A 19,016-nucleotide genomic window follows, 5' to 3' on the forward strand; every position below is an offset into this window, starting at 1 on the left:
GATAATAACCAGAACTGCTTGGTATTACAAATCTTAAAACCTTAAAATCTGAAGCTTCCTGAACAGTAACCTGAAACCCAAATAGGGAATTCCACGCTTGACCCCACACGATGGGTCACAGGCCACACTTGACCCCACACGATGGGTCACAGGCAGATGGCAGATGCATTCAAATATTGTGCAAACTTATTCTCCTGTAAAAGGTGTGCATGCAACCTGTCGCGTGCTGAAATTTGGGTCCTGTCACCAAGACATGTCATTATATCTATACACAAATATTTCAAAATGTAAAAGTCTCCACGGACCCTCTCGTTCTGGCTTTCTGCCACTGACAAAACATTGGAGAAAAATGTCTTTGAAGGAGAAAAACTTGTTTTGGCTAATGGTGTCAGAGATTTTAATCTATGGTCACCTGACCACATTTCCTTGGGACTGGGCAGTGTAGTGCACCATGGCGGGGCAACAAGAAGGTGGTGAGGGGTGGGCTGGGGTGGGGTGAGGGGTGGGTGGATAGGTGGGTCCTAACAGATGTTCCAGGCACACATCTCCACAGGCCTAACTTCTTTCCACCCTCCCCTGCCCCAGAGTTTCTCTGTGTAGCCCTGGCTGTCCTGGAACTCAACTCTGTAGACCAGGCTGGCCTCGAACTCAGAGCTCCAGCTGCCTCTGCCTCAGAGTGCTGGGATTAAAGGTGTGCGCCACCACCAGTGAGCCTTTTTTCCAAGTCTTAAAGTTTCCATCACCTTTTAAGAATGCCGCAGCTGGAGACCAAGCCTCTAGCTTTCTGGAGGGCACCTAAGATGTGAATCAGAAGACCTCTGGTGCCAAGAAAAATAGAGTGTCATAAAAGTGTCCCCATCCAGCATAATTGAAAAGGGTCAGCATCTACACAGTGATAAGCCACATCTCTGAGAAAAAGACCCAGTCCCAGTAAAGTTATGAACAGTTTACACACACATAAATTAAAAATAAATGTGTACATGAAGAAATGTCTTCTCTGACCTCTGAGAGGGTGAGGTGCATGGGATGAGGGCACAGAAGCGAGTGCTTTAACCCCACCTTTCTTTGTAGTTACTAAACCTGCAAGATGGGACCAGTGTACTTAACTGTGAAGAAATGGCTTCTCATTGGTTCCTGACGGTACAATGTCTCATTTTCAACAAAATTTCCCAAAATACCACAGAGGAAAAGAGGCAAGAGATGATTTTACGAATAATCTACACTCTGGTCCTTGCTTTCTAAGTTACAAATCCTCACCAGTGAGACCTACCTAGTAATAGTTTTTAGAAGGGTTTGCTTTGGTCTCAATTTGTTTTCTCAAGTGCAGGAACTCTATGAAGCCACTAGGGGGTGCCCAAGCCATTCATTAGGCTGAAGCCCGGTGCTGGCAGATCAGGGTTTGTCAAGTTTTTGCAACATTAGTTTCTAACCAGAAGGTATTTGGGATTCCAAGTCCATCTGGACATGCAGATCTACCACCTGCTCTAGTCCGAGTTCCTTTACTACCCCACGGGCGTGGATGGACCCAGGTGGCTCGTGCTAGGAGGAGGCAAGAAGGATCTTGGAACCCGAGGGCTGTTTCTGGTTTCATTTCTGGAGAAGTTGACCCAATCTTTGCACCGCTGATCTCACAAACACCGGCCATTGTCTAAGCAAGAGATAACCAAGAGGAATGGATGGGAATAATTTAGGGGGAATGCCAGTCCTTTCCAGGAGATGAATATCTTTGAAAGTTCCGGTACTTTCTTAGCATTCAGACCACCCTGGAGTAGTGCAAATTCACAAGGATTGTAGGAACTGTTTCCCACTTGTGTTTGCAAAGAACCCGTGAAGGATGCGGCTTTGCTCCGAATTCGTCTTTCCCTGTCTCTACCCGAACGTTGGGCTGTCGGGGCTCTGGCTTGATTTATTGAATCAAACATGCCACCGCTGATTTGTTCATCCGCTCCTGCCCTTTGAGAAGGGGTGCTGGGAATGCGGATGAAGACTGCTGAAAAAAAAAAGAGTCAGTTTCAACAGGCAGTGCTTTGCAAAGTAGGTCACCCTGGCTTTTCCACTGGGTGAAGAGGCTGGGATGCCATTAACCTCCATCAGGCAGGCTTGCAGGGACGCGAATGGGGGGATAGGGGTGGAGGCGGGGTTGTTAGTGCAAAACAAAACCTGGATTCGTGCAGGCTTCCTAATTTGACTTCCTAATGAGATTTGGAAAGGAAAGGCGAATAGAGGGTTTGGGAAAATCAAAGGAAAATTCCTTTCCCTAAATGAGCCCATAGTGTGAGGTGGAAAGGTTTGGGCGGTTTGGGAGCTGAGTGTTTGCCATCAATTAATTTTTTGTTTTGTTTCTCTTTCTTTCTTTCTTTCTTTCTTTCTTTCTTTCTTTCTTTCTTTCTTTCTTTCTTTCTTTCTTTCTTTCTTTCTTTCTTAAAATCTTTGTTTCCACTGGGTCTCAGGAAGTCTGAGGGGCAGGTGAAGTGTGGGAAGGTATTCCCCAAATAATACTTCTTTCAAATTTCAGAATGTCTTTCAGCTGTTGAAAGCTGTTGAAAGTAACACACACCACACACACACACACACACACACACACACCCAACTCCATTTTCTTCCCTTCTGCGTCACAACCTAGTCAGCCTTTGTCTTCTACAGCAGGGTTAAGGGATCGCTATTATTTGTGACTCTGCACCGCCCCCCAACCCCCCCAAACCCCACCCCCACCCCGGTTCCCCTGCTGCATGCAGGGTTCTCCCATCCCACAGCAGAAGGGCACAGTGGCTTAGTGTCTGTGACTCTATTGACTGACTTCATGCTGGGTAGGGCCTAGCTGGCTGTGTCCCTCAGTCTTCCCTGGGTTCCAGGGAGCTACTCTTTCCTTGGGGACCTTTGTGCTGTTCTCTTATGATTTCATTTGAAGGCAAGGCTTTACCATGAAGAGTGGGGGCTCTTGGGGGCTCTGTCCTAACCCTTATTCCTAACCCCCAACCCCACCCTCCCCCCGCTGTCAACTGACCCTGGTTTGGGGCAGTCTCTGATTTACCCTTGACTCAGTTATGCATCTGCAGAGACTGAGCCCTGAAATTCAGAGCTAGGTTCTAACTGGGCCCTTGGCCTTCACCTTTTAGGGCATCTTAACAACATGTCATAGGCAGAGCTGATCTCATGGGCTTTTCCATTAACCTTCATCTAACGACCTCAGTCAAGGCCGGGTTCCCAGTTCCATGACTGGGCCAGCTCCACACCTGAAAGCATTTGTCCATTCTACCTCCCTCACTTCCCCCTCAGTCCTTCTCCACAGCTGTCAGCCTGCCGGGCTACTGCTCACCTCTGCACCTGTCTGCTCCCCTTCAGAAGTGGCCTGCACCTCTCTCCTGGCTCTCTGCAGCTGCCTGCCTGCACTTCCCACCTAATTCAGCGTTTCATATCGGAACCTTGACATGGCTGTTGCCTTTTGATTTTCAAATGCTGTCTGATCACAGTCTTCTACTGAAAACTCTTCAATAAGTGTTTTAAAATAAAAATGAAAACAAGCTTTTTCTTCTGTTGGTATACTTATTGAACAGAGGACTGGATGCCACAAGGATATTGTCACACAACTATATAATGTACCTTGACCATGTTTCTCCTACTCCAACCTCCTGACCACCCTACCATTCTTAAATTTTTAGTGTTGCATAACTTGGCTCCACACAAAGGCTCACCTTTGATTTCTGCATCTAGTTACGCAGAAACTAGAAGCCTTTTAACGCTTTGAACGTGCTATCCTCCTCTTCATCCTGACCTTGCCAGGACTTTCCCTTACATATAGGTTACGTTTGCTAAATATCTTCCCCCACTGAACTGCAGGCCCCCAGGAAGAGTTCCGTTCACCACAGTATCCCCATCCCCCTCGATGGAGCCATTCTTTGGATCTTAATAAGTATAGACTGAATCAATGAAGTGTTTAGGTTGTCACTGCTTGACGGATTCGGGGTAAAGCGGAGGTCGGATTTTGTTTCCTGTCATTGTGAGACAAGAGTCAATTTATTACTGATATTATGCTATTAATTTCAGGCTGATTAAAAGCTTGACTAGAAGAAAGAAGTGTGTTAGAAAGTGAGAAAATGAATCTGAGGAATCTTGTTATGAAGGGAGGAGGTGGGTTAGGGCCCGTCATCTGGATATGTCTGATATTCTTGTTCTGCTCTCAAATGGACCAATGCCCTCAAATGTGGGCCTGTCACAGAGGGGGTACAACTTTATCAGGGTCACCATGAGAGGAGACAGAGAAAATTCCTCTCAGTGCCGGCTGAGGTAACTGGGCTCTTGTGGATGTTGACTGGAAAAGACACCCCCTCCCTTCCTGAATGCACATTTTGGGGAATAGAAAGATGCTAAGAAGAGGGAACACAGCAGGTTTGGATTCCTAACAGATCACCTATAACAGCATAGTTGATGAATTGGATTATGGGAAATTATGGAATGCGTTGAAGCAGGTTAGGAAGGTAAGGTTGGTTGGTGCTAGTTTGACTAGATGGGAGAGGAGAGCCAGGCAATGGCCTGCTTTCGGGAGAGTGAGAAGACTACACAAGGTTTTGTGAGCCACTGCACCTCAGATGTTTCCCCGCACAAAGAGGAGTAGAGTTTCTTGTTTGTTTGTGATTTTTCTTTTTAAATAGAATCTTACTGTATATATAGCCCCACTTAACCTAGAACTTAGCTACGTAGACCAGGCTGGCTTCAAACTCAGAGATCCATCTGTTTCTGGCTCCCAAGTGCTGGGACTTAAGGCGCACTACCCAACATACACAGTTAAGAGTAGGGTGAAGAGAATGTGAGGAGCTCCATTTTGGAAACGATGAGTTCAAGTTCAATAAGGGCCATCTATGGAAAGGTAACTCCTCAAACTGATCTCTCTCTCTCTCTCTCTCTCTCTCTCCTCCCTCCATCCTATCAATCCTATCTGTCTGTCTGTCTGTCTATCTATCTAATCCATTCATCATCTAGTATCTATAATTGGTCATCTACCCACCCATCTGGGATTATGGTAGTTTGAAACTGGCAGCATTCCCTAGGACCATCAAAGTCTTCAGGGCAGATAAACTCTTCAAGGGACATAGCTGACAGAGACAAGAGAGGGTCTGAGACCTGAGACCAGTTCAGGTGTGGTTTCCCATGAATCAGGATGGCTTAGAGTGAGCTCAAGAGAACAAGCCATGGTTAATCAGTTGGGTCTTCTGTGGTGGATGGAGGAACTGGGGAAACAGAGGCCAAACCTGTAGTCCCAAGAAGACAAGGCTTCCCACATGGGCAATACTTCCTTGGCTTGCTCATCTGAGAGTTATTGCTAACTTTAATGGCACAACCAATATTAAATGACTAAGTGAGCTAAGTGGCTTCTAGGACAAGGCTAGGATGAGACAGGGAGGGCAAGTGTCTGTTTGCTACTTACACATTGACAGGCTGCCAGGCTGGCCACTGGGCTTTGGCTTTGATGACAGTGAGGACTTCATCACTCTGCAAGAGAACCACACATGGTTAATGTAGAGAGCTGGGCTTCTGGCAACAGGAGGAATTTAGCGTGGTGATGGCTGTCTGTTCCCTTTTTATTTCTTCATGTGCTGTGAGCCATTTCATGCCAGCTACACTAGGAGGTGGCACTGAGTGTTCATAGTCTGACTGTGGATAATCCCACTCAGTCACACCTTGGTTCTTTAGTCTAGCCCATCCCCCACGAGATCGAGCTATGACCCAGACTTCACCTCTATTGGCTAGACTTCCCTATTTGTTCAGCATAAAGGGCTGAGTCACAAGCTTAGGGTCCAGACACAGAGACCAGGCCAACAGTCGTCATCAAACTCTGTAAGGCAGCCAACCCTTCCACCAGAGTACTTGTCACCCTGAGCCACTCTCCTGCTGTAGAGATCCTTTTCCCCCAGACAAGGAGGTCAGAACAAAGCCCTCAGACCTATTCCCTTTGTGGCTTCTGCTCTATTTTGATTAGACAGTGTATAGACCATCATTAAGTTATGGGGCACCTCAAATAACTTCTGAGAAAGAATTTGAGAATTAATATTTTGAAGGCAAACATTAGGTGGTCATCATGAGACAAAGACGGGAATCCTACGGATCTTGCTTGACTTGACACTGAGATCCAGTTGGGGTTTTTTCTCTCAGTTATGCTTCCGGTGAAGGGTGTCAGGAGCAGTCTGCAGAGCTCAGATTCATCCTTAATGGACTGGAGTTGGCTGGCTCCAGTAGCTGCCTATCCCTGGCTTGGGCCCAGTAGCTCAGACACTATCAACCATAACACATAGGGAAAATGCAATGTTACCAGCTGCAGCGGGAAGAGCTGGGCTGATAACTGTACAGAGCTCCAGGTTCCAGGGTGTGGGGATAGGGGCAGAGCCTTGCTTGGCTGCCCCATAGCTACTCCCCAGACCTCAGAGCCATACTCAGCAGTAGGTGCCTAGAATTTATTTAGGATGACTTGGTGAACATCTCCCTGGGACTCCAAGAGCACTCACTATGAAAGCTAGAAGTATGGAACCAGAGGAGTCCCCCAGCCAAACATTATATAAACCTTCCTCTATCTGTGGACCTTGACTACAAACAGGGAAGGGGTCATGCTCAGGCCTCTGAGAGGAAGCGGGGCTTTATCTTGAGCCAACTCAGTCTGGACCTCTGGTGGCTTGGGTTGCGTGAGCAGAAGGGCAGGAGGTGGGACAAAGAGACAGAGTTCACAGCCTCTTTCTGCTTTCCTTAGGCTGCGTGTGTGGAGGAAGGAACCACTGGGACTGTAGACAACCACATGCACACACAGGTCTTCAGGAAAAGCATGTCCTGGCCTCCTGAGAGGTTCCATTTACCCTAGAGGATTTGTGTGTTTGTTTACAATGTGTCTTTTGGGGAGGGGCTAACAGGCGCTGTCCACCACAGAGTCAAGACACAAGACGGGAACTATTTCTACACCATGGGCTCTGCATCTCCTACGACGTCCACAGAAGTCCTCATGGGGCCCTCCTCGGCCTTTGGATCCACTCCAGAGGGCCCATCTGTACCCAAGTCACACACACTAGATACCTGAGCATTTGAGGGACATTGTCAGCTCCCTCTATCTCTTGCCGCTCACCCCAGACAGGACCCAATACCCTCTGCATTCATATCTACAAATCTGGCCGAGCTATTCCTCACCCTGAGCCATCAGCAGCTCTCCATGGACATGTCTTCTTTCCCGTGCTTGGACCACATGGACCCCCCGCCCCCACACTCCCCCCCCAATCTAGCACTGAAACTACTTTCCTGTTTGCTTTTCAAGTACAGAATAACATGCACTTATTGTGGAACACTTTCTGCATCTCGGGAGCATACGATGTAAATGTTGAGTGCATCATGCTTCAGCATCTACCCTGCCTTTGTCTCCTTCTCCTCCCCCAGAATATCACAGCTTCATATGCATCCTTCCAGGCCTCGTATTATGCATATGTAACAACGGGCGTGCTTGTGTGGACTATATATACCTTCCCTCACAAAGCCCTCGTTGTACGGAATCTTACCTTGTACCCTGCCTTTTACCCTTTTCTTTAACATTGCACCATGAGAAATTTTCTTTCAGAACCTTCTATAGATTCCATAGAATATATACCAAACAGCATAGCTCGCACTTAAAATTTTCAAGTGCTGAAAATCTTCAAATCATGGTGAGGATGAGCCGGTTCACAACATCGAAATAAGCCCAAGAGGCTAGATCTGAGTAACAAGATGCTGCCTCCTGAGAAATACCTCACTAAAGAAATTAAATCAATGTGGGTGGAGTTGAGGTAGCTACGGAGCCAGCTGGCCCTACAGATTCACCTTGCTTTACAATTAAATCATGGTTTTTGGGTCCTAGCTAATGACATATTGATTTTGCTCCTGCTGTATATTACCCAGCAACAGTAGTCCAGACTCTCCATTACTGCCTTATTTATCTACATCATTTTCGGTGTACAGATGTTCTTAGGATGCTGGGTCCATGTGTGTGGGCAGGACAGCGCCTTGCTGTAAAGGCTTTCATCTGGAGCCTATGCTGTGAGGTCTATCTACAGCTTCCAGTCGGTCCCTTTTTGTAATAATTCATGTTACTTACTGAAATAAGAAGGAGGTATTTTGGGACATTCGTTTTACATATGAAATCCACACCTTTATATATAGAAAACATACCTGAGAATACAACCCCTTACCCTTACAAGGCTGGGGCAGGAGGACATTAGAGGCTAGCCTAGGCTATGTGAGGAGATTCTATCACCATCTATCCAACTAAACAAACAAACAAGCAAGCAAACACGCCCCTGCCAAGCTAACAAACCAACCCCTAAATATTTTTTGCTGAGCACCAAGTTTTTATGATATGAACTGAATCCTACAGCAGTGAGATAGCCTGACTTATTCATAACCATATCCAAATAGCTGGAGACCCATGGGCACTCAGAAAATGATGCGTTCTTTTCCCTTTTTTTTATTATTTACTTAATTTTTCTTTTTGAAGATTTAAAAAATTTTTACAAACAGGCTTTAAAGAAAATATCCAAATATTTATAGTATGTAGATATAGTATATATAGGATGCCTTATCTTTTGATTTTAATGTTTATGTGCATGCAAGTGTGAGCGTGTCAGAGTCCTTGGAACTGGGGTTGTGCATGTGCTGGGAACTGAACTTAGCTCCTTGGAAGGGCAGCGAGGACTCATGACCATGGGTCCATCTCTCCAGTGCCCTCTCTTTTAAAGACAAAGTCTTGCTATGTACACACAGCTGGTCTTAAACTTGTGACCTTGCTATTTGAGGGTTAGAGTTAGAGATTGGTGACACCTGCTTAATACGTGTGTGTGTGTGTGTGTGTGTGTGTATAAAATAAGAGTCCACTAGCAGTGGCTATTTAATATTTAACTGTTTCTATAAGTGACAGAGGAATGAAGATTTGTGTGCCAATTTTACACACCCAAGTGCTCTGTCAACTGAATGATCAACACTGTGCTTGGGCCTTCCAAATGCCTGGATTAATGACTATTTCCTTAACAGATGTATGTGTATCCAGCTCTTCATAGCTTTACCCACCCCAGCTACTGAGGAGACAAACCTGAATTCAAATCCTGACTATACTATTGGCTAATTCTGGGACTTCGGGCAACGCCATTGACCCTGTTCGGTCTTCTCAGGTGTGAAATGGGACTGCTAAGGGAACGACATGACACTGGTCACGTGACCTGTTTGTATAGAACGTGCTCCAGGAATATCAGCCTCGTCTGCAGGTGCACACACAGTGAGCAGCTTGGACTGGAGATGCTCTCAGTTCAGGGTGGAGGCCACAGTTGTAGCTACCCAAAGAGCCCCAGGAGAGCTTCCCCGTGAACAGCTGAGCTCCAAGTCTCAGTGAACAGCTGAGGGGTGGTTTCTGTAGTCAAGGAAGCATGGACGGGGCCCCTGGAGCTCTGTTTCATATTCTGAAGAACGATGGGCTTAAATTCAGAGTAAGCAATCTACACATCAGACTTAAATGAAAAGCTTGTTTTAACAAGCCTCTAAGGTGCATCCAGGATCTTCCAAGGATCCTTCAGCCCCTTTACACCTCCCATAGGACACTTTTCAAATGAAGTACTTCAAGGCAGCCACAGTGTAGGCCTTGTTTGGATGCTGCTAGCACTTTCCCAAAGATGTGCCAATTAAAATAAACTCCCCCATAGAAACGGCAGGTCACTCCTGTCGGTCTTACAGTTTGCTTTTGGTAAACACGTTGGAAGATGCGGCAGCTGTGCTCACACCAAGCTACTAGTACCAAGTGAAAAAAGCTCAGCTCTAAACAGCTTGTGGGATAAAGTCAGAGCGGAGGGATGAGGGTTCACGATGAACCATGACAGACCTGGCGCAGGGGAGAGGCAGAAACGTCAGTGGTGGGAGGTGGGGATCGGGTCAGGGCTGATTCCAATGCTGGCCATGCCCACATCTGGCTGAGTCTGTCACCTCCTCTCTTTCTGGCTTCTAGTCTCCTTCTTGGCACTTGTTGGACTCCTCACCTTTGACCTCACCTCCCAGTTAGACACCAAAACGATTTCCTTTCTCTGAGGCTTCCTGTCATCTCGATATCAGCTTGGGTACTCTTCCTGGGGCACCGACAAGCTTTCTCTCCCCAGAAAAAAGAGCTGAGATGAAGCTGGTGATCAGAGAGAAAAAGGACCTGGGACAACAACTGTGACTTTACTGTTTTTATGTATCAGGCTATAGCTGTTTAAATTATGATGTCATGCCCCATAGGGATCATGTGACCGACTGCATGGCAAGGTTGTGTTAGTCAGGGTAAGGTTTCAGAATGTACAGTGACCACAGGAATGCACAATGTATTTAAAAAACAAAGGCCTAATAAATTCAAAGTGTTTCTGGGTTCACACACCTTCATTTTATCAAGTGACTTCACTGTAGCCTTGGTTCTGAGCACACAGTATGCTCCTTGCACTCAATGGGGTAACACACTGTACAAGGCCAGTGAAGCTTCGCTCGATTCAAAACTATTTCATATGAGGGATGCAGTGTTGTTACATATGATGTTCTCTGCTCTTAGAAAGACAAACTGGCTCCATCAGGGAAAACAAAAAATACATTCCCATTCGCATCCCTCAGCAGATAAGCATCAAATTCGTATATTTTTTTATTGTATTGTATATTTGATTTTTAAAGTTGTTGTTTGAGTTGTGACTCCATTTTAATAGAAAAATATTAAATTGATTTTGGTTTGGGATTAAGAACAGAATTTCTAGCAACTTTTGAAACGCCCCTGAATACACCTCAGTCACTTGTAGTGTATATTTACACCAAGTGGCCATCTCAGCACTGATGATTGCAGGACCAAAATGTCAGTCAACTCTGGAAAACACTGAGGATGCTCTACATCTTCCAGAACCAAATACTCAGCCAGAGTTTAATTCTTTATGCAAAATAAACAAGCACAGCTACCTCAGCAGGGCAGGGATTTACTCTACTCTTTAATAAATGGTTAGATTATATGTGCTCAACAAATTGTTTTAAAATAAGATTTACTATGGGTTATCATAAGAAAATCGTTTGCATATCTATCTTACATACCTACATATCCAGAGTTGTGTAAAAATTTCTCCTGCAGAAGGGACTTGTGAGTGGAAAAGTTTTAAAGCCTTGTACCAGGCATCTTGCCTCTACAGGACCCCATTTAATCTGCTTTCTAGAGTAGCAAGGCAGACACACACACACACACACACACACACACACACATACACACATATACATACACACACATATATACACACATATACACACATACACACATATACACACATATACAAATATATACACGCATACACATACACACACATATATACACACATATACATACATACACACATACACACACTCACACACACACATACACACACACACATCTTGGCCAAACTAGTTTCACAGTTAGGCAATGGCTGACCAGAGCTTAAACTCCAGGCTAACTCCAGATAACTCACTTTCATGTGAGCTAGGGGAGCGGGTAGCCTGGGAGAGCTGGCTCCATCTCTTCACGCTGCCCCTTAGGTAAATCCTAGAGGCTCTGAGCTCAGAAGAGCATAGAAGCAATAGGAGGCTCAGCAGTGTTCACAGCAACCTCACAGGTAACACTGTCTGGAATAGTCTTGATAGGAACAGTGGTTGTTGGTGTGCTGTGTGACAGGCTCTCAAAGCTGTGAGAAAAAAGCCCTACCCCAAAGACGACACCCCTACGCCACCAAAGGCACCTGTGGTGACTCTGCCTCCTACCATACACCAGTATGTTCCTTGGGAACAGCTTCTCCTATTAGTTAAGTAACGTCTTCATATCCACCCAAGAACACGGACCTCTGAGGAAAAGCCTAGACCCTGGGCGGAAACCCTTCTGCCCTTTCCCAGAATCCCCACTTACTCTTTTTTTTTTTCAACCCTTATTTTTTTTATTAGATATTTTCTTTATTTACATTTCAAATGCTATTCAGAAAGTCCCCTATACCCTCCCCCCACCCTGCTCCCCTACCCAGCCATTCCTACTTCTTGGCCCTAGCATTCCCCTGTACTGGGGCATATAAAGTTTGCAATACCAAGGGGCCTCTCTTCCCAATGATGGCTGACTAGGCCATCTTCTGCTACATATGCAGCTAGAGACACGAGCTCTGGTGGTACTGGTTAGTTCATATTGTTGTTCCACCTATAGGGTTACAGATTCTCCCCCAGCTCCTTGGGTGCTTTCTCTAGCTCCTCCATTGGGGACCCTGTGTTCCATCTTATAGATGACTGTGAGCATCCACTTCCCCCACTTACTCTTATAAAACCATGTCGTCTGCTGGCTTCTGGCTCTGCAGGTAACTCTGCATCCCTTGGCATCCAGCGATGATGCCAAACATAGGAGGGCCAACCTTGGGCCTCTTTTCATGTCTGTCCACTCTTCCTTGGTAACTTCATCTAGTCTAAGCCTTACATAATCAACTATACATGAAGATGATGTATATATCAAAAATATATACATCAAAAATTTTTTTAATTTTTTAATTATTTTATTTTATTTTATTTTTTTCCCTGAGACAGGGTTTCTCTGCATAGCCCTGGCTGTCCTGGAACTCACTCTGTAGACCAGGCTGGCCTTGAACTCAGAGATCCGCCTGCCTCTGCCTCCCAAGTACTGGGATTAAAGGCATGCACCACCACTGCCTGGCTGAAGATAATATTTAATATTCAGTGTGTGTGTGTGTATGAATGCAGCTTATAAAAGCCAGAAGATGCCAGATCTCCTGGAGGTGGAGTTATAGACTCTTTTTGTTGTTGTTGTCTGTTTTGAGACATGGTTTCTCTGTGTAGCCTGGTAGCCTCCAGGCTATCCTGGAACTCACTCTGTAGAGGAGACTGGCCTTGAATTCACAGAGATCTGCCTGCTCTTGCCTCTCAAGTGCTGGGATTAAGGGCATGTGCCACCTCCACCCAGCTGAGCTATAGACTCTTAAGTTAACTGACATGGATGCTGGGAACCAAATCCCATGGATGCTGGGGACTGAATCCCTTGCTCTGCAAGATCAGCACTAGCTCTTAATGCCCAGCCTTCTCTCCAGCCCCTGTACCTGAGTTTCAGTAAGGAATGTCAACCTTGTCTCTGAGCTCTACATTTGTCCTTCAGCTGGAACTAACTGTTTCACCTGGAAGTAACCCTATCTTCTCTCCCCATTCCTCATCCTTCCTGAACCGTCCTGTGGTAATGTCAACATTCCAGGTAGTCACCCACGAGGTCCCTCTCACATCCCCACATCCAGCCCATCAGTCCATGCTGTCAAATCCACTTACAAAATGTCCTCACTGTCTGGCTTGCTCTTCACCTGCCCATCACCATCCTGGTCCAACCCATCCTTATTGTTTTCCAGATGTCCCAGGGTGGCAGGGTTGGGAGATGGTGTGGGCCTCTGGGAGGTGGGGTTTGGTGGGAGTTCCTTAAATCAGCTGGAAGTGTGAATTAAGTTAGACCCTTTGGCTCTCAATGGGAGATGGTCATGAGGCTGGGGCAGGGCTTCTTAGTCTTTTTCTGGAAAGGGGCTCCTTTCTCTCGACTCTGCTCCTCACACTCCCTCCCTCTATGACATGGCATTAATACAAAGGACTTCATCAGAGCCAAGGTGTTGCAGGTACCACTATGAATATGATTAAAAAACAAATACAGAACTTGAATAGGCCTTTTTTTTTTTTTCCTTCATGTGGCAGCCATATCATGCTGTTCTTCTGGTCAAAACCCTCTGGCCTTGAAGCTCACAGTAGGCGGGGACTTTGTCAGGCCCCTTGCAAATGGCCTCTCTTCCCCTTAGCTCTCTAACTGCATCTGTTTCTTCTCTTCACTCAATTCCAGCATCACAGACTCCTTCCTCTACTTCTAACATGACAGGTGCCCTTTGAACTTGCTGTCCCCTGTCCCCTCAATGCTGTTCTCCCAGATTTAAGAGCACCCATTCCTTCTTCTCCTCCAGCTCTTTACTCAGATGTCCCTGTCTTAGTGAAATCTCTGATGACCACAGCAGTTGCCCACGTCTCCACCATCTACCATCCCCATCTTTTTACCTGAACAGATTTTCTCTGTAACATTTGACACAGGCAGCCACCTGGGTATCTGCTTATATAGTTTCCATCCCCTGCTGGATGGGGACAGCAGAGGGAGCCAAGGTTTTCATTTTGCTTACTGTCCTAGCATGTGGTCAGTACTGAATGAGTGAGAGATTAGGGTGAACAATTCACATCCCTGATTCACCTTCACGGGCGTTAGCCTACCATGGGGCTAGGGCCATGGCACTGTAATAGCCAAGCTGGGTATCAGTAGGAGTAGTTGAGAGCAGAGGCGAGAGCTGCCAGGCTGTCAGTGGAGAGGAAGGGGTAGCACACAGGGCCTGGTTGCTGAACCCAGGTGTCATGGGTCATACTGCTTGTCAACTTCGGAGGACCTAGAATCACACACGAGACAAACCTCTAGTGTGCCTCAAAGAGCTTTTCTAGACTGGGTTAATTGAAGAGGGACGACCCACCTATGTGGGGAAAAAACTGAGCAGAGAGCATTTCTCTCTCTTTGCTTTCTTGCTACGGATGCCCTGTGACCGCAGTCTCCAGATCCTGTTGCCATGCCTTCCAGGTCATGATGGACAATGGTATTCTCAAATTGTGAGCCAAAATAAACCCTGCCTTCCTCAAGTCATACTTGTCAGGGATTTCATTGTAGCAATAGGAAGTCACTAACATGCAGCTGAGCTCACAGTTTCTGAGTTTGCCTCTGGAGCAGTGGTTCTAAGCCTGCGGGTTGTGTCCCCTTTGAAGGTCATATATCAGATATTCTGCATATCAGATATTTACCTTATAATTCATATAGTGGCAAGATGACAGTTATGAAGTAGCAATGAAATAATTTTATGGTTGAGGGTTGCCACAACATGAAGAACTGCATTAAAGGGTCGCAGCCTTAGGAAGGTTGAGGACCACTGCTCTGGAACACCCCAGTGGAGTGACCCAGCTGGGCACGTCGTCGAAGTGTCGCTTGATGCCTTGTCCCCTCAGGAAGCAGCTGCTGTCCCAGCTTACCATCTGATCAGCTATTTCAGAGCTAGAGAAAGTATCTGAAGCCCTTCTCAGATCCGCACGGAAGTATTTCACATTCAATTTCTTTTTATTTCTTTTCAAACACAGCCTGTAATTCCAATGGGAAAATTGCATAATGCTTGCAGATAACAATTTCCCCCTGAGATGTTTTTTGAGGAAGTGGCTTGGCAACCATGGAGCAGGAGAGGAAGGGCCCTTCGAGCAGCCCTGGCTCAGCTCGCTGCTCTCTGCCCTAGCCAGGGCTGTCGGGACTGCGCTGGCAGCTCTGTGGTCCCACAGCACCTCAAGCCTACCGTCACCTGTACCGGTCGCAGCATGCACTTGTCTTCCCTGTGGTTTCATTAACTCCATTTTCTGGACTCTTATCATGTCCTTACTGTGTTCATGACAGCCCTCTTGTCCTCAGAGTCTGCAGACAAGGGTGGAGCATGCATCACTCCCGTGTCACCAGGTCCTTGTTACCTTCTTCTGAAGCTCCAACTCCCACTCCCCCCCTCATCTCCAGTGAAGAGAGAAACCTCTGTGCCCATGACACATGTAAGAGATAGATGAGGGCCAGGCTAGGTGATACTAATTTTCTTGGAGTTGACAGTAAATTTATGTGGGACAGACCGTGTCCAGCAGGGGCCACACCTCATACCAGGGCTGGTGGGAGATGCCTCCACCAGGAAGAGCAGCCCCTTCTTGCTTTGCATGGGAGCGTCTGTGTGGTCTCAGTGGTACAGCCTTTGACACCACTGTCCTGTTTCCCAGCCCCACCTTGTCTCCCCGAGACAGGTCTCATCTCTGAAGCCAGTGGTAGAGCCAATGGACTGCTTAACCTTTAACCCCAGCACCATTCCCTATACACAGAAGGTATGCAGAGAATATTTAATGGATGAATAATGGATTAGCTAATTAAATCACTAGTGACAAGCTAGAGGAAGTCTGGGCCTTTGCTGCCCTTCCTGGGGTAGGGGTAGGGAGCTTTAAAGGGTTTAGTTCCAAGTGAAGGGTTTGTGAATAAGAGAGAACCATGATCCGATGTGTGTTCTTGGAGAGGTCTGCTGGCAGCTGTGGGAAATCACGTTGAAGGGGACGATGTGGGATGACATTGGTTACACTGCCATTGCAATGCCAGATGGGTGACAGGGGAAGAGAAGTGCAGGGGGGTTGTGGGAGATGCAACACACAAATACTCTTGGTAGACAACCAAGAGCTTAGGGCATGGGGCATAAAACTCGAGGGCTAAGGGGACTCCAAGGGAACCCATCAGGGGCAGCCAGACCTATGAGGCTTGTGTTCAAGAGAGGTCCAGGAAACAGGTAGGCATCGTAGCCATGAGTGTGTAAGTGGTAGAGCCATGGGATAGCTCAACTGGGAGTGAGGGGAGCAGAGAAGAGGATGAGGAAGAGCCAGGAGCCTCAAGAAAATTTCGAGAGAAGGAGGACTCCATCTGATGTCCTCATGTCGCCCTGCTGCCCACTGCCACCCTACTGCCTGCTAACCACGGCTACCACTGCCCATTCATCACCAGACATGCCACCAAAGCAGGTTCGGGAAAGAAGAGGGGAAGGTGTGCAGCCAGCAACCCTGGGCACCTGCCTTTGTAGAGCTCCCCTGAAAAGACAGGAAGTGGTGACCTGAGAACACAGGGTTGCTTTTTAGTACAGGAATGAATGCTATCTGGAGATTCTATATTCAAAGGGTGCAATCTACCAAAGAAGGGAAAATGAAGGTGCAGGACAGCAGGACAGCAGGACAGCAGGACAGCAGGACAGCAGGACAGCAGGACAGCAGGACAGCAGGGCAGCAGGACAGAGGGGCTGGTAGGATTCTGGGCGATTCCTTTTGCTTTTTTCCCTTCTCATTCTCTTTCCTGTGTTTCTTTCTCAACTGGGCAGTGATAAAGACTTTTGAGAGTGGCGTTATGTGGCACCGATGCTGCACTGGTTGGAGGATGACTCCCTTAGAGGGGCAGGCAGGTGGACAGTACAGCAGCAGCCAGGAAGGTGGGCAAAGGGGCAGGAGAGCTCCTAAGAGTCAGAACTCCTAAAGGCGGCTGCTGATGGATTCTTTTCTTGATGATTTCAAAGCCTGTTAGTCTTTGTTAGGAAAAGAATGTCTTTCAAATAAAAGCAGTCTCAAAAGGAATGAGAAGCCATCCTCTGAGCATCAACATCTCGCCTTCCCCAGCAAGAGCATCTGACCCAGGGATGGTCTTGGCAGCCTGTTTTGCTGGGTCCTTAAATATAATAACATTTCGCTTCATCATCTCCTTTTATCTGCTGATTTCCATAAAAAGCTTTCAAATTATTAAGTAATGAAGCTCCAAATGACCTGGCCTGGAAGTAAGTACGCCTTCAGGTGCTCAGCACATTAGAAGCAAATCAGATTCCTGGGAATGTTGCTTTCTTAAATGGTGCTATTTAAATGCAAAGTAACAGCTCTGCTAAGTGGTGGGAGCTTAACCCTTTCCGTTCCAGAGACCCTCACACAGTTGGTGGTTGAACAGACTTGGGAGAAACTTTGGGTGGTTGCTTGGCTCTAAGTGAAGGTACACACCAGGAATTTTGGATGCTCTCATATATACAGGGGTGTCCCCCTTCCAGTCTGTCCACAATCATACAGGTTCCATGAGTAAAGAGATTATTATATCATCATAGAGTGCAAGTTAAGGAGCACTGTGGTGGAATAGAGCAGCCAGGGCTCCAGCTTGGCTCCACTATTTAACTAAGTGCCGTGCTTGTTTAAGGACACTGACATCCTCTCTGATCTTGGTTCTCTACCTGGAAACACATTTTAGGAGCTCCTTCATGGGTGAGCTGGGCTGGGGATGCGAGGCAGGGCAGTAGACGGCATCCCTACCCTCCTGGAACCAGTATCTAGTATCAGGATAAGTGAGAGAATGGGTAGAAAGGGAAGGTGGACAGGAGAAAGAGGTATGACAACCTCTTTCCCAAGAGCATTTCTCACCAGGCACTGCCTTCCATGAAACACTGGACACGCCCCACTACCTGGCACACCCAGCTGTTGCTAGGCTTGCACTTTCCAGCAGGGTCCTTTTGCCATTATCCCTTGTGCCCTTACAAACAGCCCTTTGGGAAACCCTTGCAGATGCCCTTGGCTCTCAATCCATCTTTTTCTAGGCTCTCAGTCTCAATTCATTCCTTGTTCACTCAGCATGTTCACACTAGATTCTAGCAAAGGACCCATCTCCTAACACGTGCTTGCTCGGGTGCAGTGAGTAGAGTTCAGTAAAGGCAAGTGTTTTATTCCTGAAGTTTCATGGACATTTAGAAAGGATCTGGACAATGTGACTATGACTCTAAAAAAGGAGTGTCACACTGCTGGAATTTCAGAGTGGAAGCAACAGGATCAGAGACCTCTGGACATTCTCCTGTCTCCTGGTAAGATCTGAGAGATATTGGGCATTTGTGACTCCTGTTAAGGTTTTCTTAGTTCTCTATAGGACCATAAGCATTTTATATCTTACAGTGTACACGTATGATGGATCATCTCAAAGTGTTCTGATAGAACACCATTAGGTTGATTCAGGGGCCAAGGTACATCTGCCCATAGTTCCCAGCCCCATCTATAATGCCATTGTGGGCCAGCACAGATGACTTCCTGCTAGCAGGAACAATGCTAAAATGGGGCTCTTAGTTATTGGGCATTTGTTGGCTGGCAAAAGCTGTCTTGGGGTGAGGTCACATCTTCACTCCTTCTGGAGGTAGTCTGCACCAGTGAGCACCCAGGGGAACCAAAGTCACCTGTAAGATAAGGCCCCTCTGAAGAGCTGTTCTCAGCAGAGGTCTTCCTAGGAGCTGCTACACAGCTCAGCATCTTCCTCTATGCTCTGTGTTCTCTCCCTCTGTCCCATGGCTGTGCTTTCCAAGGATTCTCCCTTCAGGACTTGGACTCCT

At 46.8% G+C, this 19,016-nt stretch overlaps 1 protein-coding gene across 1 annotated transcript in view; it reads right to left on the reverse strand.

Annotated features, from left to right (window-relative positions):
- The window catches only part of Spon1 (spondin 1), a 280,392-nt gene that overhangs the window by 19,090 nt on the left and 242,286 nt on the right, over positions 1 to 19,016 (reverse strand). The window contains exon 7 of the mRNA XM_021166919.3: positions 5,423 to 5,487. Coding sequence (XP_021022578.1) covers positions 5,423 to 5,487 — 65 coding nt within the window. The remainder of the gene's footprint in view (positions 1 to 5,422; positions 5,488 to 19,016) is intronic.

The sequence above is a fragment of the Mus caroli genome, unplaced genomic scaffold, assembly GCF_978045245.1.
Source record: "Mus caroli unplaced genomic scaffold, Mus_caroli_1 scaffold_8, whole genome shotgun sequence".
NCBI classification, from domain to species: domain Eukaryota; kingdom Metazoa; phylum Chordata; class Mammalia; order Rodentia; family Muridae; genus Mus; species Mus caroli.